Source organism: Euphorbia lathyris, chromosome 9, assembly GCF_963576675.1.
Source record: "Euphorbia lathyris chromosome 9, ddEupLath1.1, whole genome shotgun sequence".
In the NCBI taxonomy this organism is placed as follows: Eukaryota; Viridiplantae; Streptophyta; class Magnoliopsida; order Malpighiales; family Euphorbiaceae; genus Euphorbia; species Euphorbia lathyris.
Genome location: NC_088918.1, coordinates 70,013,327 through 70,032,965, shown reverse-complemented (window position 1 = coordinate 70,032,965; position 19,639 = coordinate 70,013,327). Strand labels below are relative to the sequence as shown.

The 19,639-nt window shown below is 34.1% G+C and overlaps 2 protein-coding genes across 6 annotated transcripts; one reads left to right on the top strand and one right to left on the bottom strand.

Annotated features, from left to right (window-relative positions):
• The first annotated feature begins 393 nt into the window (after positions 1-393).
• Positions 394-7,013, top strand: LOC136205842 (coatomer subunit delta-like). Its single transcript, XM_065996658.1, has 12 exons — positions 394-520; positions 642-674; positions 786-825; positions 1,255-1,478; positions 1,744-1,986; positions 2,074-2,248; positions 4,022-4,326; positions 5,028-5,226; positions 5,314-5,467; positions 5,849-5,911; positions 5,998-6,094; positions 6,722-7,013. Exons 2-12 carry the CDS (start codon positions 672-674, stop codon positions 6,809-6,811), a joined length of 1,593 nt encoding a protein of 530 aa, XP_065852730.1. The 5' UTR covers positions 394-520; positions 642-671; the 3' UTR covers positions 6,812-7,013.
• Positions 7,014-8,087: 1,074 nt separating this feature from the next.
• Positions 8,088-16,608, bottom strand: LOC136206816 (chaperonin 60 subunit alpha 2, chloroplastic). 5 transcript variants are annotated; one of them, XR_010676449.1, is made up of 10 exons: positions 16,366-16,608; positions 16,130-16,274; positions 14,733-14,854; positions 14,425-14,632; positions 14,102-14,247; positions 12,885-13,191; positions 10,781-11,031; positions 9,525-9,722; positions 8,770-9,160; positions 8,090-8,436 (listed from the first exon to the last, which is right to left on the bottom strand). XR_010676449.1 is itself a non-coding variant. In XM_065997995.1 (9 exons), the coding sequence occupies exons 1-9, from the start codon at positions 16,429-16,431 to the stop codon at positions 8,870-8,872; spliced, it is 1,734 nt and encodes a 577-aa protein (XP_065854067.1). In that variant the 5' UTR covers positions 16,432-16,571; the 3' UTR covers positions 8,088-8,869. The 5 variants fall into 5 exon arrangements, 4 of the variants coding, with proteins under 4 accessions (XP_065854067.1, XP_065854063.1, XP_065854066.1 ...); XM_065997995.1 differs by having other exon boundaries at positions 8,088-9,160; positions 16,366-16,571; XM_065997991.1 differs by lacking the exon at positions 16,366-16,608 and adding an exon at positions 15,775-16,001 and having other exon boundaries at positions 8,089-9,160; positions 16,130-16,267.
• Between the last annotated feature and the right edge of the window lie 3,031 nt (positions 16,609-19,639).

The window sequence follows — 19,639 nt, the reverse complement described above, 5'->3', positions numbered from 1 at the left end:
TAAAATCACCTTTGACGACTTCAAAAATGACATATTTTAAGAACTACTAATATTCTAAGCAACTTTAATTTTTCAATTTTTTTATTTTGAGATTGTTTAGATGATGTTTGGTAAAGAGAGAGAAAATCAATGTTTAGAGAGAGAAAGTTCCAAAAAAGATGATTTTCGAAAATAAAAAATGTAGTTCCATATATATTGAACAACTTTAATTCTTGAAAATTTTCATTTTCACATCGTTAAAGATGGTTTTAATAGCATTAATTCAAGTTTAAAACCTCAATTATTGTTTTGATAAAAAGTAAACCATAATCATTTATCTGAAAATGAGTGAAACCACAGGGGTTTTATTTAAACTTTACCCTTATTTTAATCCTCTAATTTTACCTCAAAAAAATCTTTCTCTAGAAATCAACCCTACTGCTTCGACTGAGTGATTGAGCCAGGTTCTTTGAAAGAACGTGTGAAGTTAGGCGGAGCAGGGAGCATTCTTCTCTCATAGCAAACAAGAAAGTCGATCTAGGTTAGTATTTCAGATCTACTACTCCTTGATCAATTTTCTCACGTTTCCATCTCTTATAGTGTTCTTCCTGTTCGAATCCGCTCATAATTGGTATTTCTATAACTGGATTTTCGTTCTACAGGGATCCATTCTATTGTTCTGATTAATCAAAATGGTAAAACTATTCATCACTATTGTTATTATTATTCAAAGTTTAACTCACTGCCTTCAGTTCTCCTATACGATTTCGTGAACTTAATTTGGTGTTTTTCCCCCCTAAACACAGGTTGTACTCGCTGCATCTATAGTTAGCAAGTCTGGGAAAGGTTTGTTTTCGCAATATAGAAATTATCATTTTGTATTTCTGTTATTTGGATCAAAGTAATGTTTGTTTAGTGATTTCTTTTTCTAAACTCAAAGTAAGCTTTCAATCGGTTCATGTGCAAGTATAAGTTTAATCTGCATTAAGATCTGTATATATCCTGAATGTCTGGGTCATTCAAAACTGCGCACTAAGATAATGCACACAAATTTACTTGGTGCTAGGTAATTTAAATACCATCTCCCTTATTTTTCCTTAACGATCTCTGTTCCCGCATCTACATGAATGAATAAGCTCTCTCGAAGATTTAGGATCTACTAGTCATCCTAGGTCTGATGTTTTATTTAAAGTGCCTTTTTTTTATGTTTGATCCTATTCAATGTAATAAGACAATTTGAAGTTCATCTGGTTGACATTTTGGCTTCCAATGCAGTGCTTGTTTCCCGGCAGTTTGTAGACATGTCTCGTATGAGGATTGAAGGTCTTCTTGCAGCTTTTCCCAAGTTGATAGGAATCGCAAAGCAGCATACCTATGTCGAAACTGAGAATGTGCGATATGTTTACCAGCCAATAGAGGCTTTGTACTTGCTACTTGTGACAAATAAACAAAGCAACATTGTTGAAGATTTGGAAACTCTGAGGCTGCTCTCGAAACTTGTATCCTTCCTCTTCTGGTCTATGATTAACTATCATGCTCCATATTTGAACTCATTTGCAATGATTTTGGATCTTCAGAGAACCCTTGACTTCTTATTTCCTTGTTTTTTCCACCTAGTTGTTCCCTTGCTTACTATGTTTTGTTTATTGGCAACTGCTACATGTTCCCCACTGTGGCGAAACTTATAAACATTTGAAGCATGAGTTGCACAGTATGTTTTTTTTTTTATCTGTTATCTTCAGTTAATTCCTTAAGTGGTTCCAGGTCCCTGAATACTCTCCTTCTCTTGATGAAGAGGGTATATGCAAGACAGCTTTTGAGTTGATTTTTGCATTTGATGAGGTGATCTCCCTTGGACACAAGGAAAATGTGACTGTTGCTCAGGTTAGGCAGTATTGTGAGATGGAGAGTCACGAAGAAAAATTGCATAAATTGGTACTTCAAAGCAAGATCAATGAGACCAAGGATGTCATGAAGCGCAAAGCTAGTGAGATTGACAAAAGCAAGGTATCTACTCAAGGTTCTGGATGTGAAATGGACTGAAAAGAGGATATATGCTCTTATATCCCTATTAATATGTTTCATTCCTTGCAGATTGAAAAGAACAGAGGTGATAAAGGAGGATTTATTTCATTACAGTCGATGGGCTCCGGACTAATTGATAGTAAGTTCAGTGATATGGGCATTTCTAGCAGTGAAGGTGGTTTTGGAAGCGGTTCTGGTTTTGGATTGACAACTGATGTTGACTCCTTTTCTACCAAATCTAAAGGTTTGCCCATTTTTGTCTGAAGGAATTCCTTCTACAATTACGCTTTATTTTCACTAGTTTTATGATTGTTGACATAGTTGTTAAAGGCGCGCCTCACTCAAGGCTCAAGGTTGTGAGCCTTGATTGTAGAATGCGAGGCTCTGTTTAAAAGGCTCTCGCCTTGTGCGCCTCACCTGGGCCTCGGAGCCTGAATCAAGGCGCGCCTCTGTTTTCGCTAGTGTTTTTTTTGTTTTTGTTTTTTACTGTTTTGTGCAAAACAAATGTTTGACTAATCTCAACCACTAATCTAATTGAAATAAGATTAATCTTAACCCTTTATTTAAATAAGAATATCAAGACACAATTACATATAAAAAGACTAGATAGGGATTAAGAGCAGTCACTTAAAGAAGAGACTCCTCCACTCCACTCAAACAGAAACTGTGAGGGACACATAGAAGAATATCAAGTGACAATGAATGGTTAATAGTTTAGTAGCATCAGTTAGGTACTTAGATTAAGACATTAAGTACATGTTAATGTCTCTATGAAATGTGAACTTAACTTGGTGTTTTTGACATTTATGATTTAGTATTATGTTTTTATGTGGTTTTATTTTGTTTGTGTGGTCATAAATGTTTTTGTAGTCATAAGTGTGTTTTTTTGGTTTATGCTTTAACTAGTAAAAGAGTATTTTTTTTTTCTAAATTTTCTGCGCAGCGTTGCGCCTTGAGCCTTGAGCCTGCAAGACCCCTTAGCGGCTTGTGCCTTTAACAACTATGATTGTTGATAGACATTAAATGCTTAAAAACTATGTTGCGCGGAAACTCTTCTTTATTAGTGTTTCCACGTTTCGTGTCAGTTTCTGTTTCTTTTCCGTTTTCATTACGTTTTTCTAGCTAAATTTTCTTAGAAATAACGTTTTCAGTGTCCGTTTCCATTTCAGTTTCCATTTTCGTTTCCGTGCAACATAGCTTAAAAATCATCTAAACTACCTATACACTTACATATTGACGAGGACTGTGGTTTTTCTTTTTGCTAACGACCTCAAAATGGAAAATTCCAAGAATTAAAGTTGTTTAGTACCACATTTACTATGGAACCAAATTTTTTTATTTTCCAAAAATTATCATTTCCGTAGCTCTCTCTCTAAACATTCACTTTCTCTTTCCTCACCAAACAACACCTAAATGACCTCAAAATTAAAAAGTTGAAGAATTAAAGTTGCTTAGAATATCGTCAAAGTCTTTGAATTTTTCAACTTTGAGGTCGTTGTTTTTAGTAAAGCAAATAACCTGTCATGATATGTTGATAGGAAAGATGGAAAAAAAAAAAGAATTATGGGGAAGTCACTTTTAACTAGTAATTCATAATTTGGGTTTAACATGCCATTTTGACTAATATTATTTAATCAGTTTGGGGCCTAAGGCATAACTATTATGGAACCATTTTGGTTTTCTTGTGCCTATACCTATAGAGGCAAAAGGCATTTTTGAATTTCTTGAAAAGGTATTGAAATAATTTGAATTTAAGTTTTGCTTCGTTTCTTCTACTTTCTTGCATATTTATCTCTCCTCTCTTTTTGACTTTCTACTTATTTTTCCTATCATTCTCTCTCTTTTCCTTATTTTTAAAATGGCACTGATGTCCTTTAATAGTAATTTTAGGTTCTCAGCTTACTAATCTGCTGGTTTCTCTCTTTTATTTATTGTGACTTTTAATTGTTGTCAGTGGTAGCATTTTTCATGTTTGTTTCTATTTTATACATTAAAGAGAAGTTATGCCTATTGCCAGGTCGTCAACCTTCATCTGCCAGTGCACCATCTAAAGGTCTTGGCATGAAACTTGGTAAAACCCAGAGGGCAAACCAGTTTTTGGAGTCACTGAAAGCAGAAGGTGAAGAAATTGTTGAGGATGTGCAGCCAAAGGCAGGCCAATCCAGATCAGGTGCCCCACCACTAACTGATCCGGTCACGTTGACTGTTGAGGAGAAACTTAATGTGACTTTAAAACGAGATGGTGGGATGAGTAACTTTGACGTTCAAGGACAGCTGTCACTTCAGATTCTTAACCAAGAAGATGGGCTTATTCAAGTTCAGGTTTATCTCTCCCTGCCACAATCTCTATACAGACTTGCCTTGAAGTTATTTCTATGCTCAAGGTGTATTCTTTTTTTTTTTTTTGGATAAGCTTTGTGATGTTTAATGAAGCTGGCTACAAGTACAATAAAAAAGATTGGGTAAAGAGTTGAGCAAATAAAATATGGAGTATTGAATTGGTTCTAAACTTGATAGGTAGGATCTAATAGTGTTTAAGGTTAAATTGGTCTAGAATGCCATTATTGGCTCAGTCAGTCCAATGTGACACTTCTCAATCACAAATTGATGTGTCCAAAAAAGTGATTCACAAGTTTTTGACATGTCATTTTGGACTGATCTACATGTGTTCACCATGTTTGTTGATCAATTTGACCATAGACTATGTTTTGATCCTACTTGCCAAACTTAGTGGGCTGATATGATACTTTCCTTGGGTTGACCCTTTGGTTACTTGTGGTTGGTACTGTAAACATTAAGTGATGATATATGTTGAAATGCATTAGTAAATTGTTTTCCATCAATTATTTGTCGTTAAATCGTTCTTTTGTAAGCAAAGTAGCTGTTCCAATGTGAATGCAAAATTTATAAACTGTACTTCAGTACAGAGTAGAGTGTTTTTGTCCCTTGCAATTATTTTTTCTCTGATAGCTGTGCTGATGGATGTAATTGCTAAAGTAAGTTCTTATGTTCTTTTTTTCCAGATTGAAACTGGAGGAAATCCTGGTATCCTTTTCAAGTCACACCCCAACATGAACAAAGAATTATTTGCCAATGAAAATATTCTAGGTTTGAAGGATCCCAATAGACCTTTCCCCACTGGTCAAGCCGGGGATGCAGCAGGTGTTGGCCTTTTGAAGTGGAGAATGCAAAGTTCAGATGAGTCAATAGTACCATTGACAAGTGGGTTTATGTTTTCACAGCTAATCTTGTTGTAATGTTGTTACTGGTGTATGTGCTGATGATTGACTGAAAATTTGTGTTGTGCAGTTAACTGTTGGCCCTCTGTTTCTGGAAGTGACACTTACGTTAACATTGAATATGAAGCTTCCTCTATGTTTGATTTGCGAAATGTTGTGATCTCAGTACCCCTTCCAGCGCTTCGAGAAGCACCAGTTATTAAGCAGATTGACGGAGATTGGAGGTGAGAAATGATTTTTTCTCCTTTTTGAAGTTGTCTAGAATTTTGGGGGTGATCTTTGAATGATTTTAGTGCTTCTTCCTGGTGAATTTTGCCCATAATGAAGTTAGGTATATTTTTCGCACCTTTTATCTTTTCGAAGTTTAAAGGAAGTGTGCAAGTTCTGCATTTGGGGTCCTAGGACAGCAACCAGGTGTCGTGTTATAACCAATGTTCTACTCTGTTACCTGAATACTTCGTTGGAGCGAGATTTCAACCAACATAGAGGAAGAGAACTTACATTATTTAAAATGCTATGAAGAGTTAACTCTGCTATTCAAGTTTTTTACACAGTTTCATCTCAGGTAAAGCAAATTAATATTGTCTTTCTCTTCAAATCTGCAGATATGACTCTAGAAATTCTATGCTGGAGTGGTCTATTCTTATAATTGATAAGTCAAACCGCAGGTATTCAGATTGTCGGTGTACTATTTGAGATGATATATACTTGGTATAGAGTTTACACTCATGTATTTTGCAAATTCTTTTGGCAGTGGATCCTTGGAGTTTGTTGTGCCGCCAGCAGATTCATCTGTATTCTTCCCTATTAATGTTCAGTTTTCAGCTGCTAGCACATACAGTGAATTAAAGGTTTTTCTTTTCTTCTTTTGTTTGTTTGAAATTAATACAAACAATTTACTGAATTACTTCGTAGTTTCTTTCTATTTATCAAATATTTTTGTTGGGGAAGTATGGGAAATGAAAGCCTGAAAAAACACGGTAAACATATATTTAAAGCACAAAACTCGGGTATAGTATGGTTAATAAAATTCACGAGTATGAAGATATTGCCAATTTCCATACTTTTTGGAAGTGGGAACAATGCCATGTTATTATTCAAAACGAATTTCATTTCATTTTGCTATTATACGATAGCAATTTGAGAAGGGAACTTACTTTATCTTTGAGGATCTCCTTCGGACCCTGAAGTGAATGCTCATTATTAATCTTTTTTATTTGTTTACTCAACTCGTACTTAGTGCTACTTATTAGAAAAGGGGGAATCCAGATAGTTAGTTATTTATAGCTAATGACTTCTCAATCAGCCCGAGAACACTATATGTCTACCAGTCCAAGGGGTGTGAAAGGTTTCATTAACTTTTAATTCATGTCGAGTAGACCTTGAAGGAAGAGAAGTAACGAAGTGAACACCTTTTATGCTAAAATAGTTTCACATCTATGATGTAATTATTCTTTAATTCGGAATCACCTTTGCAGGTTGTTAATGTCCTGCCTCTGAAAGGCGGACCTCCTCCGAAGTTTGCTCAGAGAACCCAACTGGTGACTGATAATTACCAAGTAGTTTGAGTTGCAATTTTTGAAAATATTTGTGAGACCTCAATCTTGAATGCATCTGCTGTTCATTTTTCTGTTGTATTGATAGTTTTTGTTATAGCAGGTTCTACATTTTACTCAAATATGGTGTAGGGAATCATCCCATTTGGCTTGCTTACAATGTACCATTTACTGTGTCAGTTACATTTAAAATTAAAATGAAGATTTCTAAATAGCCACATAAATCAAATTAGGAATAATATTTTCCAGTATTTTTCTTTGCTGGTTGGCTGCTAAAAAATTATGTCATTTAATAAAAGATCAAATTTGTTGACAGGTCTCCCTGTTTTTGATTTGAATGGATATAAAAACACATACACTTTTCTTGAAGTATTATATTATTATTAGTCACTTTTATTTTTCTCAATATATTCTGTTTTTGTAAATCTTAATAATTTTATCTTATATGATAAACTAAGTTAACAATTTCAATCTAGAAATTCTATTATACTTCTAGTGTAATATTAATACTTGCCAATTAAAAGATGTCATTTATACATGTTTATTTCTTAATAGTAAATTGAGTGTCTTTTATGTTAACTTTGTTTTTGACAAAATAAGTATTACTTGTTTTTTTTTCACCATTGGATGATAGTGTAAAATGCATCCAATGGTGAAAACACACAAAGTAAGGTTTACTTTGTTAAAAACAAAGCCTTTACCTAGTAAATTGATATCTACTTCTCTTTTGATTGGTTGGGTATATGGTATCCGATGTATTGTAGAATTTATCATCAATTGATTATTGCATATTCTGAATGTTGCTTCTACTAGAAGAAAAGATTAATCATGTTAAATTAAAAATTAGTAGAGATAAAAACACTCTTTATATCCTGAACTATGACCAAAATTTTCTTACAATAAACGTGAAAATACATTTTCAATTTCACTCTAGCTACATTTTAATACATTTCCAATTTGACTCAAGCTAAATTTTGCTTATGGGTCTGTATTTTGCAAATTATTCAAGTTAGGTTTAGTCAAAACTTGGCTTGAAAGAGTTTAACATGTTCAAGACATTAATAAGTTGAGTCTGAATTTTTTTTCTGATTCAATTAATTCAACTAGAAAACTCAAAATTCAATTGTTTTTTAATTACTATATATATATATATTTCATTATTTCTGCAAACAAGTTCGATTATTTTTTAATTACTATTTATATTTCATTAATTTTTAATTCAAAATAAATTTATCTTAAACTATATATTAGATTTGTTCTTTTTAAGTTTAAAGTTGATGTTTTTTTCATTAAATGATGGGATTAAATAACAAAATGTATCACACGTACATTTAAATAAAATTTGAGATTTGAGTTCAAGATCATTCTCAGTTCTTTAAAGCTCAAGCCAAGCTCAACCTCACCCCTTTTCGAGTCTACCCGACCTTAACCAAGCTCAATTTGGCTCATCAACACCCTTAGGTAGAACACAAAACAGTGTCATTTACGTACAAGTGTTTTATCCAAATTTCTATAAGCAACAACAAACACTAAACAACAGAATCAGACAAATCCAAATTTCTTTAAAACAGCCCTTCCTGAAAAGAACCCTGAGCATGGCCCGTGGACCGGAGTAGATTCTGGTGACTTTTCCATCCCTGCAAGGAAAAACCCCGAACATAATTTCCTCAAAAGAGAATAGAAGTGCAGTTCTAGTTCATACCCAAAACAAAAAATAAAATCTTGAGCCTCTCAGAAAACATGCGATCATATAGTAATTCCTAGTAGGCCTAATCATTGTAAGAAAATAGTTGTTTTTCTTACAACGCAAAATTACTCCAAAAATCCATTATTTATGTCCTTAAATGGACACAAAAACCTGCACAAGTAAGAGATCAGCATACAGGGGGCCAAGAAACCAGAAAAACAAAAATGGCTGATCATTGTGAGAAGAATCCGAAGATGACGGGGAAAATTCTACAACTCAATACCGTTTCAAAACAGCTTTTCTTGGATCTTCCACTCAGTCCACATCTGATGTTTCAAGCTCGAAACCCTTGTTCGAAACCCAAGCAAAAACACTTTCTTCAGCTATGGTGGTGTAATCCCAGGAACATGAGGGATAAGAGGCTTGGGCTTCTTTGTTTTCTCAACCAATATGGCTTCAGTTGTTAGAACTAACCCAGCTATTGAAACTGCACTTTGAAGTGCGCACCGTGCAACCTTACATGGATCTATAACTCCTGCATCTATAAGATCTTCATATTCCCCTGTCATTGCGTTGTAACCGACTCTCCATTCCCTACATCGAATTTTCTCCACCACAATACCTCCATCCACCCCGGAATTAGTAGCAATTGTTTCCGCAGGTGCAAGAAGTGCCTGCAACACATCATCTTTAATGTTAGGAATTCTCTTCAAACAATCAGTTCCAGCGATTATCAAAAACTTGTTAGACATTAGGTACAACACCTCCTGTTGTAGGATTTTTCATAAATTTACATTAGCCCGTTCCAAACAAGTACTTTTGCATAGATAAGAACACACCAACACAGTCATACTTCACAAATTCAAAAACGAGTGAATAATGATTCACTCGAAGACAAACCAGTTTTCGGTTTGAAAGGGCAACAGCAGCATGCCACAAAATCCAACGAGGAAAAACGACATATTTGATCGCCAATGAGCCTTTTTTAATCAAATCCTTTGAAGCAATCCAATAACAGAAACAAAGATGAGAACATACCTTTGCCACAATATCAGCACCAATTCGCTCATTCTCATCTTCGAAATTCAGTTGGGTAGAGATCTGCTCAGAGAGATGTACATAAGCAGCACCTCCGCCAGGTAGTATCCCTTCACTTATAGCAGCATATGTTGCGTTCTTTGCATCCTCAATCCTGAGTTTCTTATCTTCAAGTTCTGTCTCTGTGTGAGCGCCCACCTGTTTGATGTATATAATTGAAATAAGTTTTCAAAATAAGTCTAGTATATAATTTAAATTGAAATAAGATATAAAATCATAATAACCCAATCAACCATCTTCATTCTTTTTTCCCACTATTTCTAACTTTTTTCTAAGTCTGAAATCAATCATTGTCAACCCTCAATCTTCCATTCCTTCCCCGAACTCTATATTCTTTGAGATTACAGTCCTCATCTCCGTTGATTCTGGATGGAGAAGGTTAATCCATGGAAAGATGCAAAGCATCCACCCAGAAAGCCATGGCATATGGCCAAGCTTGAAGTAAAAGACACAGGGTCTAGCTTGGGAGAACAAATCTTGAAGTCTTATAGAGCTTGTCACATGGCCGACGCTTCAAGGAAGCCCTTTGGCCATCTTGAGGTCATTGATTCCTGGTCCATGTAGGTGAGCATGGAACAGATGTTCTTTTTACTTAATGAAGCATTTTTCATATGCTACCAGATGTGCATTGGTTTGGAGAACCAAACAATACAGAAAAACAACCAAAATCACAAAACATTAAACATGCAACCCAAACATAGCATTAACTGAATTTCTTTTTTTATGGGTTGGTTGGACTAAAAAAGGAAATAAAAGATAAAAATGGCAATGACACCAAACAGCCATGACAACATAAGCCAATAGAGTTTGGAAATGAATTAATCTTTTAGGTAAGAGAGAGGACGGACGGACGCCTTAAAAATGTTTGACTAGGAAAAACTATGACAGAAAATTATGACATTCAGTATGCAAAACAACAAGAAAGCAAATTAAGATTGATAAGACACAACAAACTATTCTTGGAAGCATTTCCCCTACCAATTATTGATCATTACACATGCAATATATCATTAGTGCCAAATCATCACATCACAGTAAACTCAACCAAATAACCCATGTAGTTCAAAAAATGCATATGAAATAAAAGTTATCCCTTCAGCTGAAAGATAGCCACAACATTGCCAAAAGAACTTAAGAGAAAACATGAATTTCCAAAAAGAATGCTTTTGATGTAGTGAACTTATAATATTACAAACCTTGATCACTGCCACACCTCCTGATAATTTGGCAATTCTTTCAGCAATTTTTCTTGATAGGTATGTATTTTCTGTTTCAGCAAGATCCTTCTTCATCTGCAGAATTCTTGCCTGAATTTCAGCTTTGGTAGAAGGGTCAGCAATTATGGTTGTTGAATTACTTGTTATGGTCACTTTCTGTGCAACCCCAAGTTGATCTGATGTTACACCCATGAGAGAAAGACCAAAATCCCCCGAAAGGAAATCAGCACCTGAAAATATTAGATAACATCTATTAAGGTCATAGAAAGTTAGATGGAAAAACCACTGTTTACATGAACATAAGGGATTTCAATAGTCTTCACATGTACGCATGTAATGTAATATTTTCTATGGACAATATGGTGCTCGCAAAGTTTACAACCAACAGTAATTGTAATTAGAATTATTACTGCAGGACAATTTAGAGGAGGGAGATGATGCATGATCGAGTCAAGATATGATGACTTTACAGGAGTTAGATCTTAAAGGTCTAATTTAGTAGAGGAAAATATATTTAGGTTTCATGTTCTTCCATTTCATCCTTTATCATGATGAGTTATAAACTATGACTCACTGTTTAAGATCCTTTACCGTGAGGAGCTTAAGTAGCTACTTTGTTTATAACTGTACTTAGTTTTTAACCACCCTAGAATTAAATGGTAAACTATAATTATATCGCATGGAAGATAAAATAGATAGAGTGAGTTTAGCACAAAGTAACTGAAGAAAGCACCCTAAAAATGCGGTCTGCCAAAGAACTTTTCAATGGTAATTAATGTCAAGTACAGGATAAAAATATCAATAAAAAAAAAACAAACGAGCTAGAAAGAAATGTCATTGGGCTGGAAAAATTCCATATTTTCCACACGTGCACATGGTCGGTTAACCAGTCCATTAACAAAAACCATTAACCAGTCCATTTAATTCGGTTAACCATATTTCGGTTAATATAAACTTCGGTCGGTTAACCTATATTTCGGTCGGTTAACCATTAGTGACTTTACGTAACAAATATCACTTTACATCTATAATTATTCACTTTAAAATAAATATATAATTATTTAAATACTAAATAAAAATATGTAACTTCAAATTTAATTAACAAAATTGCCAAAACAAATAAGTTTTAAGTTATTTTGATATTTTTAACTTAAAAATTAAATACAAATATGTATATTTATAGATTGATAATTAAATTTCTACATATATTTATACTAGTTTTATGTGTATTAATACATAATCGGTTTATTTTTCGGTTTCGGTTAACCATCGGTTTTTAAAATAAAAACCGTAAACTAGTCCATCGGTTACGGTTAACCTATTTTTCGGTTTGGTTTCGGTTTCGGAAATCGGCGGTTTTCCGGTTAGTTTTGTGCAGCCCTTGGCTATGCTGGAAATCAAAGGACTGTTTTCCCCTATTAAACAAGACCTATTTTTCTAAAAGATCATTCTCTGTCTCAAGAAGGAAGTCAAGTCATGCTTCACAAGAAATTACGAAAGTTTTGATAAGAATCCATATCCTACATCTAGAGGAAGAGAAAGAGCTCGCGATTCACAATAATCAAAGAGGACGTTATTAAAAGTTCAATTACAAAAAGATATGATGAAAACCTTGCAAACCATAATAAGCAACCAATAAGCAGATGCAGATGAAAGCGAAGACGAATAGAGCCTGACATCCTACCAAAAATAGCAACTAACAAGAGCAAGTATACAAGATATTATTCCCACAAATCAATTTATAAGATCTATTTATTTCCAATAAGAAATAGCTACTTCCACACACACACCAAAAAAAAAAAAAAAACCAAAGCATAAACCTCTACAAGTAAGCGTTGGTGCTAGAATGCATTTCTTAAAGTATGACCTAACAGGTAAAATATTCTTAGAATAAAGGCCAACATCATGGGACGGTTCCATATCAACCCACATGTCAGCCAGACAAAATAACAGTCAACCAACATGCATATCCACGTACTAATGCCTACACCTAGATAAAGGCAAACAAACTAATGAAAGATTTATAATAACGTTGTTAATAACATAAATTTGAGATAGAAAAAAACACAATATATCAATTCACCTGTCATAAGGGCAATGTCTTGCAATAGAGCTTTTTTTCCTTCTCCAAATCCTGGGCATTTGACAACAGCGACATTCAGCAAACCTTGCATTTTGTTCACAACTAATGTTTCCAGTACCTGCTTTGCAATATCCTCAGCAAAGATCAACAGGGGGACACTCAATTGCATAGTCTTTTCCAGCAAAGGTACAATTTCTTTCACAGTCGCAATGCGTTGATCAGTTACTAGTACTTTAGCATTGTCAAACTCTACCAGAGACTTCTCCTGATTTGTTATGAATTGGGGAGACATGTAACCCTTGTCAAGCTGAAAAGAAATGATGACAGAAATGTAATTTAAGTATGAAAAAAATAAAACATGCATAAGAAAATAAAGCCTACTTAGAAAGTATCATAGTGGGCCGATGTTGCATGAAAAGTGGAAACAGAAACTGAAACGGAAAACGGGAACATTATTTCTAAAAAAATATAGCTAGGAAACAGTCCTAGAAGCGGAAAGAAACGAAACGGACACGAAATACTAGTGAAGAGTTTCCGTGCAATATAGTAGTGGGCTATATTGGAAAAGAAAAGTGTGAGAAATGACAATTGGAATTAGCTCTCAACATCTAGAATAAATTGCAGTTGGAAACACATTTCATTTTAAACGGTAGAGCAAACTTTCTATTCACATATCTTAACAATATAAAGAATGATTGAAAAATCACTTCTGAATTAAGCTAGTCTTAATGGATGCATGATGCATTTTATGCAGATTGCCTTGCCGGTCCAAACATGCAGTCCCAGAGGCATCTTCAACTGTCACGGAACCAATTGAACTAAAAGCTTAAGCGGGTAGGTAAAGACCCAAATCATATTAATATCTGACACACCCCGCACGCAAATGTCTACTGGGCTTGAAGCGTGCACAACATAGACCCATATTACCATGTCCTACACTTTAATCAACAAATAAGGTTGTCGTGATTCGAACCTTTGATCATTTGGTCAAAGAGGCTCTGATACCATGTCGTGGAACCAACTGAACTAAAAGCTTAATTGATAGTTAAAGGCCCAATTCATATTAATATCTGACATCAACCAAATATGTATTTCATCGTTCAAAGCAAAATTTCAAATCTTACGCATATTTGTGCTCTAGGAGAGTTCGAGTGTTTGGCATTTCAATCACAACCAAAATTGATAATAAATTTCAAAACTAGAGCTTGTCTAATCACCTTCATTCCTTCTTCTATTATTACATAGGTTTCAGAGGTTGAAGATGATTCGATGGAGATTACTCCATCATAGCCAATTCTGTCTATGGTATCAGCCATTAAGTTCCCAATATATTCATCATTCCCAGCAGAAACTGAAGCAACAGCTGCAGAACAAGGTGAAGAATTTCAAGAATCTTTTAAACAAAATGCAAAAGGTATCCAATAAAAAAAAAAAAGGGCGGCCCGGTCGCATTACGCGTCCCCGCTGAGCGAGGGTCCGGGGAGGGGTCCCACCACAAGGGGCAAAAGGTATCCAATATAACAAAAAGAGAAATAGAGACCTTTTATATTATCCCTTCCTATCACTGGAAGACTTTTCTTTTTCAAGACTTTGACTAATTCTTTTACTGTCATATCCATTCCTCTCTTCATAGAAACAGGGTTGGCCCCTAAAGCAACCGCTAGCAGGCCCATTTTGATCATTGCACGAGCCAAAATAATTGCCGTGGTAGTGCCATCACCAGCCAAATCATTCATTTTGCTTCCAACCTGCAAACAAGCACTTCATTTTTACTAATTACAATTCACTTGTATCATGTAATTAATGAATACAAATTAAGGAAGGGATTATGTAGCAACCATGAATGACCTCTTGGATTAGAATTGCTCCAACATTCTCCATAGTATCTGGAAGCTCTATCGCTCGAGCTACTGTAACACCATCATTTACTACTTTTAATGTCTTTGAATCCGAAAGAATGACATTAAGTCCTGCAAAATTTTGCATAAACCTTTTTAGCATAATACAATTAAAAAAATCAATACTGACCAAGACTGGTAAAGGACGAGTCAATGGCCAAAGAGTAACCAACTCTTTTTTTAGATTTACAACTGCATCAGTTTCTTATTATGTGCTCTGTTATGAACTATACACCATATATAGATCAATAATTATAGCCAATGCTAAAATTCCCTTATAGGTGATGATGTAGCCATCGCTTGAAACCCAAATATCCTTCTTTAATGTGTTAATGGTATTTTTGCCTAATTTTATAGTTCTTAAGCTTAACGATCATGGTTACAGATGGCGACATTATGTCGTAGAACAGAACTTTGGACCCTGCTAAAACTCAAACTGAAATGTTAAATACACAAGACTATAATACACTTCCAAAGAAGTGGCAACGAAGAAAAATGGCTAAAGCTAGAACGTATAAGTGGCAAAATTATCAGCTCTATTTTTGAACGAAAAAGAAACAAAAATATATCTATTTTTTGCACTTCTATTTCATTTTGCAAAGCAAAAATCAAGTGAGATAATCGATAAAAATTAAAAGCCACTAATGTTTGGTCTCATTTGGACCTAAGGAACCAATAGTTTCAAAGTTCAAAATTTTGACAAGTTTAGTACCATAATACTGGGACTGACAATTGACAAAAGGTGTCTCCACAAATTAATTAGAACGATATAGAAGTACAAGAAAAGATTAGGATATTTATGCTGCCTCTTTCTCCTAATATAAGCTGTTCCAGTTTTCTACTTAGTATACTACCTCTATCACTTGTCACATAAAAGTATATGGAATAATCATGTGGCTTAACCCTCTACCACTTCCCCATTTTCACATATTGAATACCTACTTTCGACCTTCTAGGGTAAGTTAACAAAAAAAATTATCATCATCCATTACTCATCAGATACAGAGGACAGAATTTTGCAGATATTTTTCCATGTATTGGGGCCTTGGCGCAACGGTAAAACGTTGTTGTCGTGTGACCAGAGGTCACGGGTTCGAGTCTTAGGAGCGGCCTCTTGCCAATTAAATTGGCAAGGGAAGGCTTGCCCCCAATACACCCTTGTGGTGGGACCCCTCCCCGGACCCTCGCTCAGCGGGGACGCGTAATGCGACCGGGCCGCCTAAAAAAAAAAAAAAAAAAAAAAAAAATTGGGACTGGTACACACAAAAAATGGCATAATGCATATTGTTCATAAACGCAAGCTTTCAGCAGTAAAATATAAACCAAAGCAAATGAAAGAAAAAGTACCTCTAGGCCCTAAGGTAAGAGAAACCGCATCAGCAAGTTTATCAATTCCAGCTAACAAGGCTCCCCTACATTCTTTCCCATAAGATATTCTTTTGGGGCCAGCTTTCACCACCAATTTCATCGTCCTCTTCTTCCAGTCAAATTTCTGCAACATTATAAGAATACCTCAAATACTAATACAAAAAGAAAAACTATCCTTATTAACAAAATCAGCATAGATAGGAAGAGGGACTTACAGGGGAAAGGGGTTTTTGGAAGAAGATACACGGTTTAAAGGCGGAGGTAGCGAGGAAGACGGACATGTTGTGCTCTGTTGCAAGTTTTGAGATTTCCGACTCCTGGAAAGGCAGTTGAAGCGGCGAGCAGCGGTGGCCGATGAGTGAAGTAGCGCTGGCGGAGTTAAGTGCAAACTTCTCGAATAGAGCGTGAAGATTGAAGAAGCTTCAACTTACCAAAAGAGGGAGAAATTGGAAATGTGAGTGTCGTTTCATGAGATTCTTTGTGCGTATAACGGAATAGAAATGTTTTCTACACAAAATGTTTTCCTTAAATTAAATTAAATTAACTGAACTGAATGCTACTGAACTTAACTTAACTTAATTACACCAAATAATTAACTGAACTTACTTATGCTGAAATTAAGTTAAAAAAAACAGGGCCTAACTTGGCTTGTAGGATGTTTAGATCAAAATTGAGTTTGAATGTTAATTTGACAAATCAACATTTTAATAAAAAAAAATACATAAATTAAAAAAAAAATTGTATAATTTTGTTACGCATTAATACATATATGCTCTTATATTTATATATTTTACCATATACACCCTTATATCAAATAAACAGTAATATATACATGGTCGAAATCCACCATTCTCCTATTAACATCCAAGTTGCATCAATATTAAGTTTGAGGCAATGAATCTCTGACGGCTTCCAAGCTATAATGGTAGCTGAATTTTGCGAGGCTAACTGATCACGACTCACCATGTTCAACTACTGAAATTAGTTAGACAAACCAACGAATTGCAAACATTAACCGAGATTGGGGTAGTTCTTTTATTCCACAACTTTTGATCTCTTTGATTCTATAATTATCATATAATCATGCAAGCTTAGTCTATGTCCTTCTCATCTATGTTCATATCAACAATAGTTAAATACACTCCATCCAATGTGCTAATCTTTGAATATGCTGACCTCCAATAATCTATAGCAAACAAGCAGTATGCTCCTCATACGCTCCATACACCACAAACAACTTCAGGACATGTTCTTTTTAAGAACAAATTGGCACGATTTGAAAAGAAATCGCTACAACATCTCAGAGAATGAACTGTTTTTTTTTTGTTGCAGAGATTGGTTGAATTTTAGTTGGGATATGAGTTTTGGAGAAGATGATAATGGTGATTTGATGGAAACTTGATTTCAAACGAATTGAAAGTTTGAAGAAATTGAAAATGACAGCAATTGAAGTAAGAAGATGAAGTTTGAAAGGTGGAGGTTGTTGTAAATTGATGCGAAAATAAGCAAAGTTAGCTTAAGGATGTGTATTTAGATCTGAGAATGAATGGATTAAGCAAAATGAAAGTTTGAGATTTGAGATTTATGATTTGGGAGCTTGAAGAAATTGAAATTGGATGCAAAAAAGAGTTTGAAAGAATCAAATTTGGATTGCAAAAAGACTGGTTATTCTATAATTAAAAAGTTGAGGTTTTTGTTGGATTTTTCGGGTTTGGAATGACAATTTGAGGTTACATTTATAGAAAAAAAAAACAAACTTTATGTCGCATGACCTCAAATTTTTACTATCACCATTCCCACTAATTGATATTGCAAAGGTGAAGCAAAAAAATAGTAATAAATGCATAGATGCCAAGATCAGGAACTGTTTCGCCAAGATGGGATCGTCTCGCCGAAACGAGGTAATTTAAGGAAAAATATATTTTTTTCCAATAGCTCGTCTCGTCGAGATAAAAAAATAAAGTTTTTATTTTTGCTATTTTTTGATGTTTTTTAAAAAACAAAACGATTTTTTTATTGTAACCTTAAATAAAATAAATTCATTTATTTTGTCTTATATCTTAATAAATAACGTTTAACTTAAAAGTTTAAATTATAATAAATAATTTTTGGATTTAGGAATTTTTAAGTGGAACTAAGAGAACACCAATAATTCTACCAAAAAAAAAGAGAACACCAATAATAAGACATGTTTGATAACCAGTTTATTTAAAAAGAATATATTAATTGGTTTAATATTTTTAGCTTCATTGATAATACCATTTAAAAATTTCAGTTAAATAAAAAGAATTATTTATTTTGATAAATTAAAATATTTAACTTAGAATTTTAAATTGAATATTATGAGGGTCGATTATGAGCTTAAGTCAGGAGTGCACGAATCTAGGACCATGATTGAAAGATCCCAAACACAATTAATAAGTCTATATATATGTAGAATAAAAAAATTTTATACATATTAATATTATTCAGGTTTTAAAAGACTTATGTAATTACGGACGGAAACTTTGTTATGGGACTTTGTTATGGGACGCAGCTGCAGATTGTTTCGTTGTCCGCCGTCGAAGGAATGCGAGGCGGAGGCGCTAATATCCAGGCGATGAAATGGGTAGAGCTTAGTCAAATTCATAATATAGTCTTTGAATCCGATGCTAAACAAGTTATTGACGCAATTACATCCGAGTGTGAAGATATTTCAGAATTTGGTGACCTGGTCTCTCAGATTCGAACTATTCTTCTTACAAATGACTCTTACTCAGTCAAGTGGATACGGCGGCAAGCTAACGAATTGTCGCACATTGGCTCAATCTTCTCGTTTAATTACTTGCCCCTCATTCTTTTATTCATTACCGAGTTATGTTTCTCATTCTTTATTAAACTATTGCCGTGAGGCTCATTAATATATTCATTCTTTGATTAAAAAAAAAAAAGACTTATGTAATTGATATTTTATTTACTTCCTATTCTTTTCCGATTATTTTTTTATTCTGCAATAATTCTCATTCTTGTTCTCTAAAGGTATTTAGTTAAACAAAATTTTGAAGAACATAATAATATGTAACATTAAAAATTGATGGAACACTTTTTTTTTTATCATTGATTGAACTATATTTTAAACTTTTACGTATTATATTTTTTACAAAATGAACCCTTATTTCTTATTTGTCCAGATAAATAGGACCGTTCATGAATACTACCAACTAATATCTTCAAATTCAGTATTTACTTTTAGAATTTCTTAAATATTTACATTATTTAATACTTTCAAACTTATAATATTCATCAATTAAAATTTTTTACTTATTTTTTCGATACTAATTTTTAAATTTATCAAACAACACTTTAATATATTGATTTTCAGTACTGAAATTAATTATCAAACGTATCCCAACTTAAATTTTTTTAGAATTGCTGAAAAATATAAATTAATTAGTCAATAAATTCGGGTTAGGCGGCATATCCAGGACACGGCGCAACGGATGTTCCGGT

Bases quoted from the DNA above. Each gene is read 5' to 3' on its own strand.
- LOC136206816 (XM_065997995.1), bottom strand. From the start codon at position 16,431: ATGTCCGTCTTCCTCGCTACCTCCGCCTTTAAACCGTGTATCTTCTTC. The intron at 14,633-14,732 runs GTCATTCATGGT...GCTTGTTTGCAG, and splicing joins GAGCAATTCTAATCCAAGAG to GTTGGAAGCAAAATGAATGA. The intron at 9,723-10,780 runs GTTTGTAATATT...TACATCAAACAG, and splicing joins GAGGTGTGGCAGTGATCAAG to GTGGGCGCTCACACAGAGAC.
- LOC136205842 (XM_065996658.1), top strand. The intron at 1,479-1,743 runs GTATCCTTCCTC...AAGTGGTTCCAG, and splicing joins TGAGGCTGCTCTCGAAACTT to GTCCCTGAATACTCTCCTTC. The intron at 1,987-2,073 runs GTATCTACTCAA...CATTCCTTGCAG, and splicing joins GTGAGATTGACAAAAGCAAG to ATTGAAAAGAACAGAGGTGA.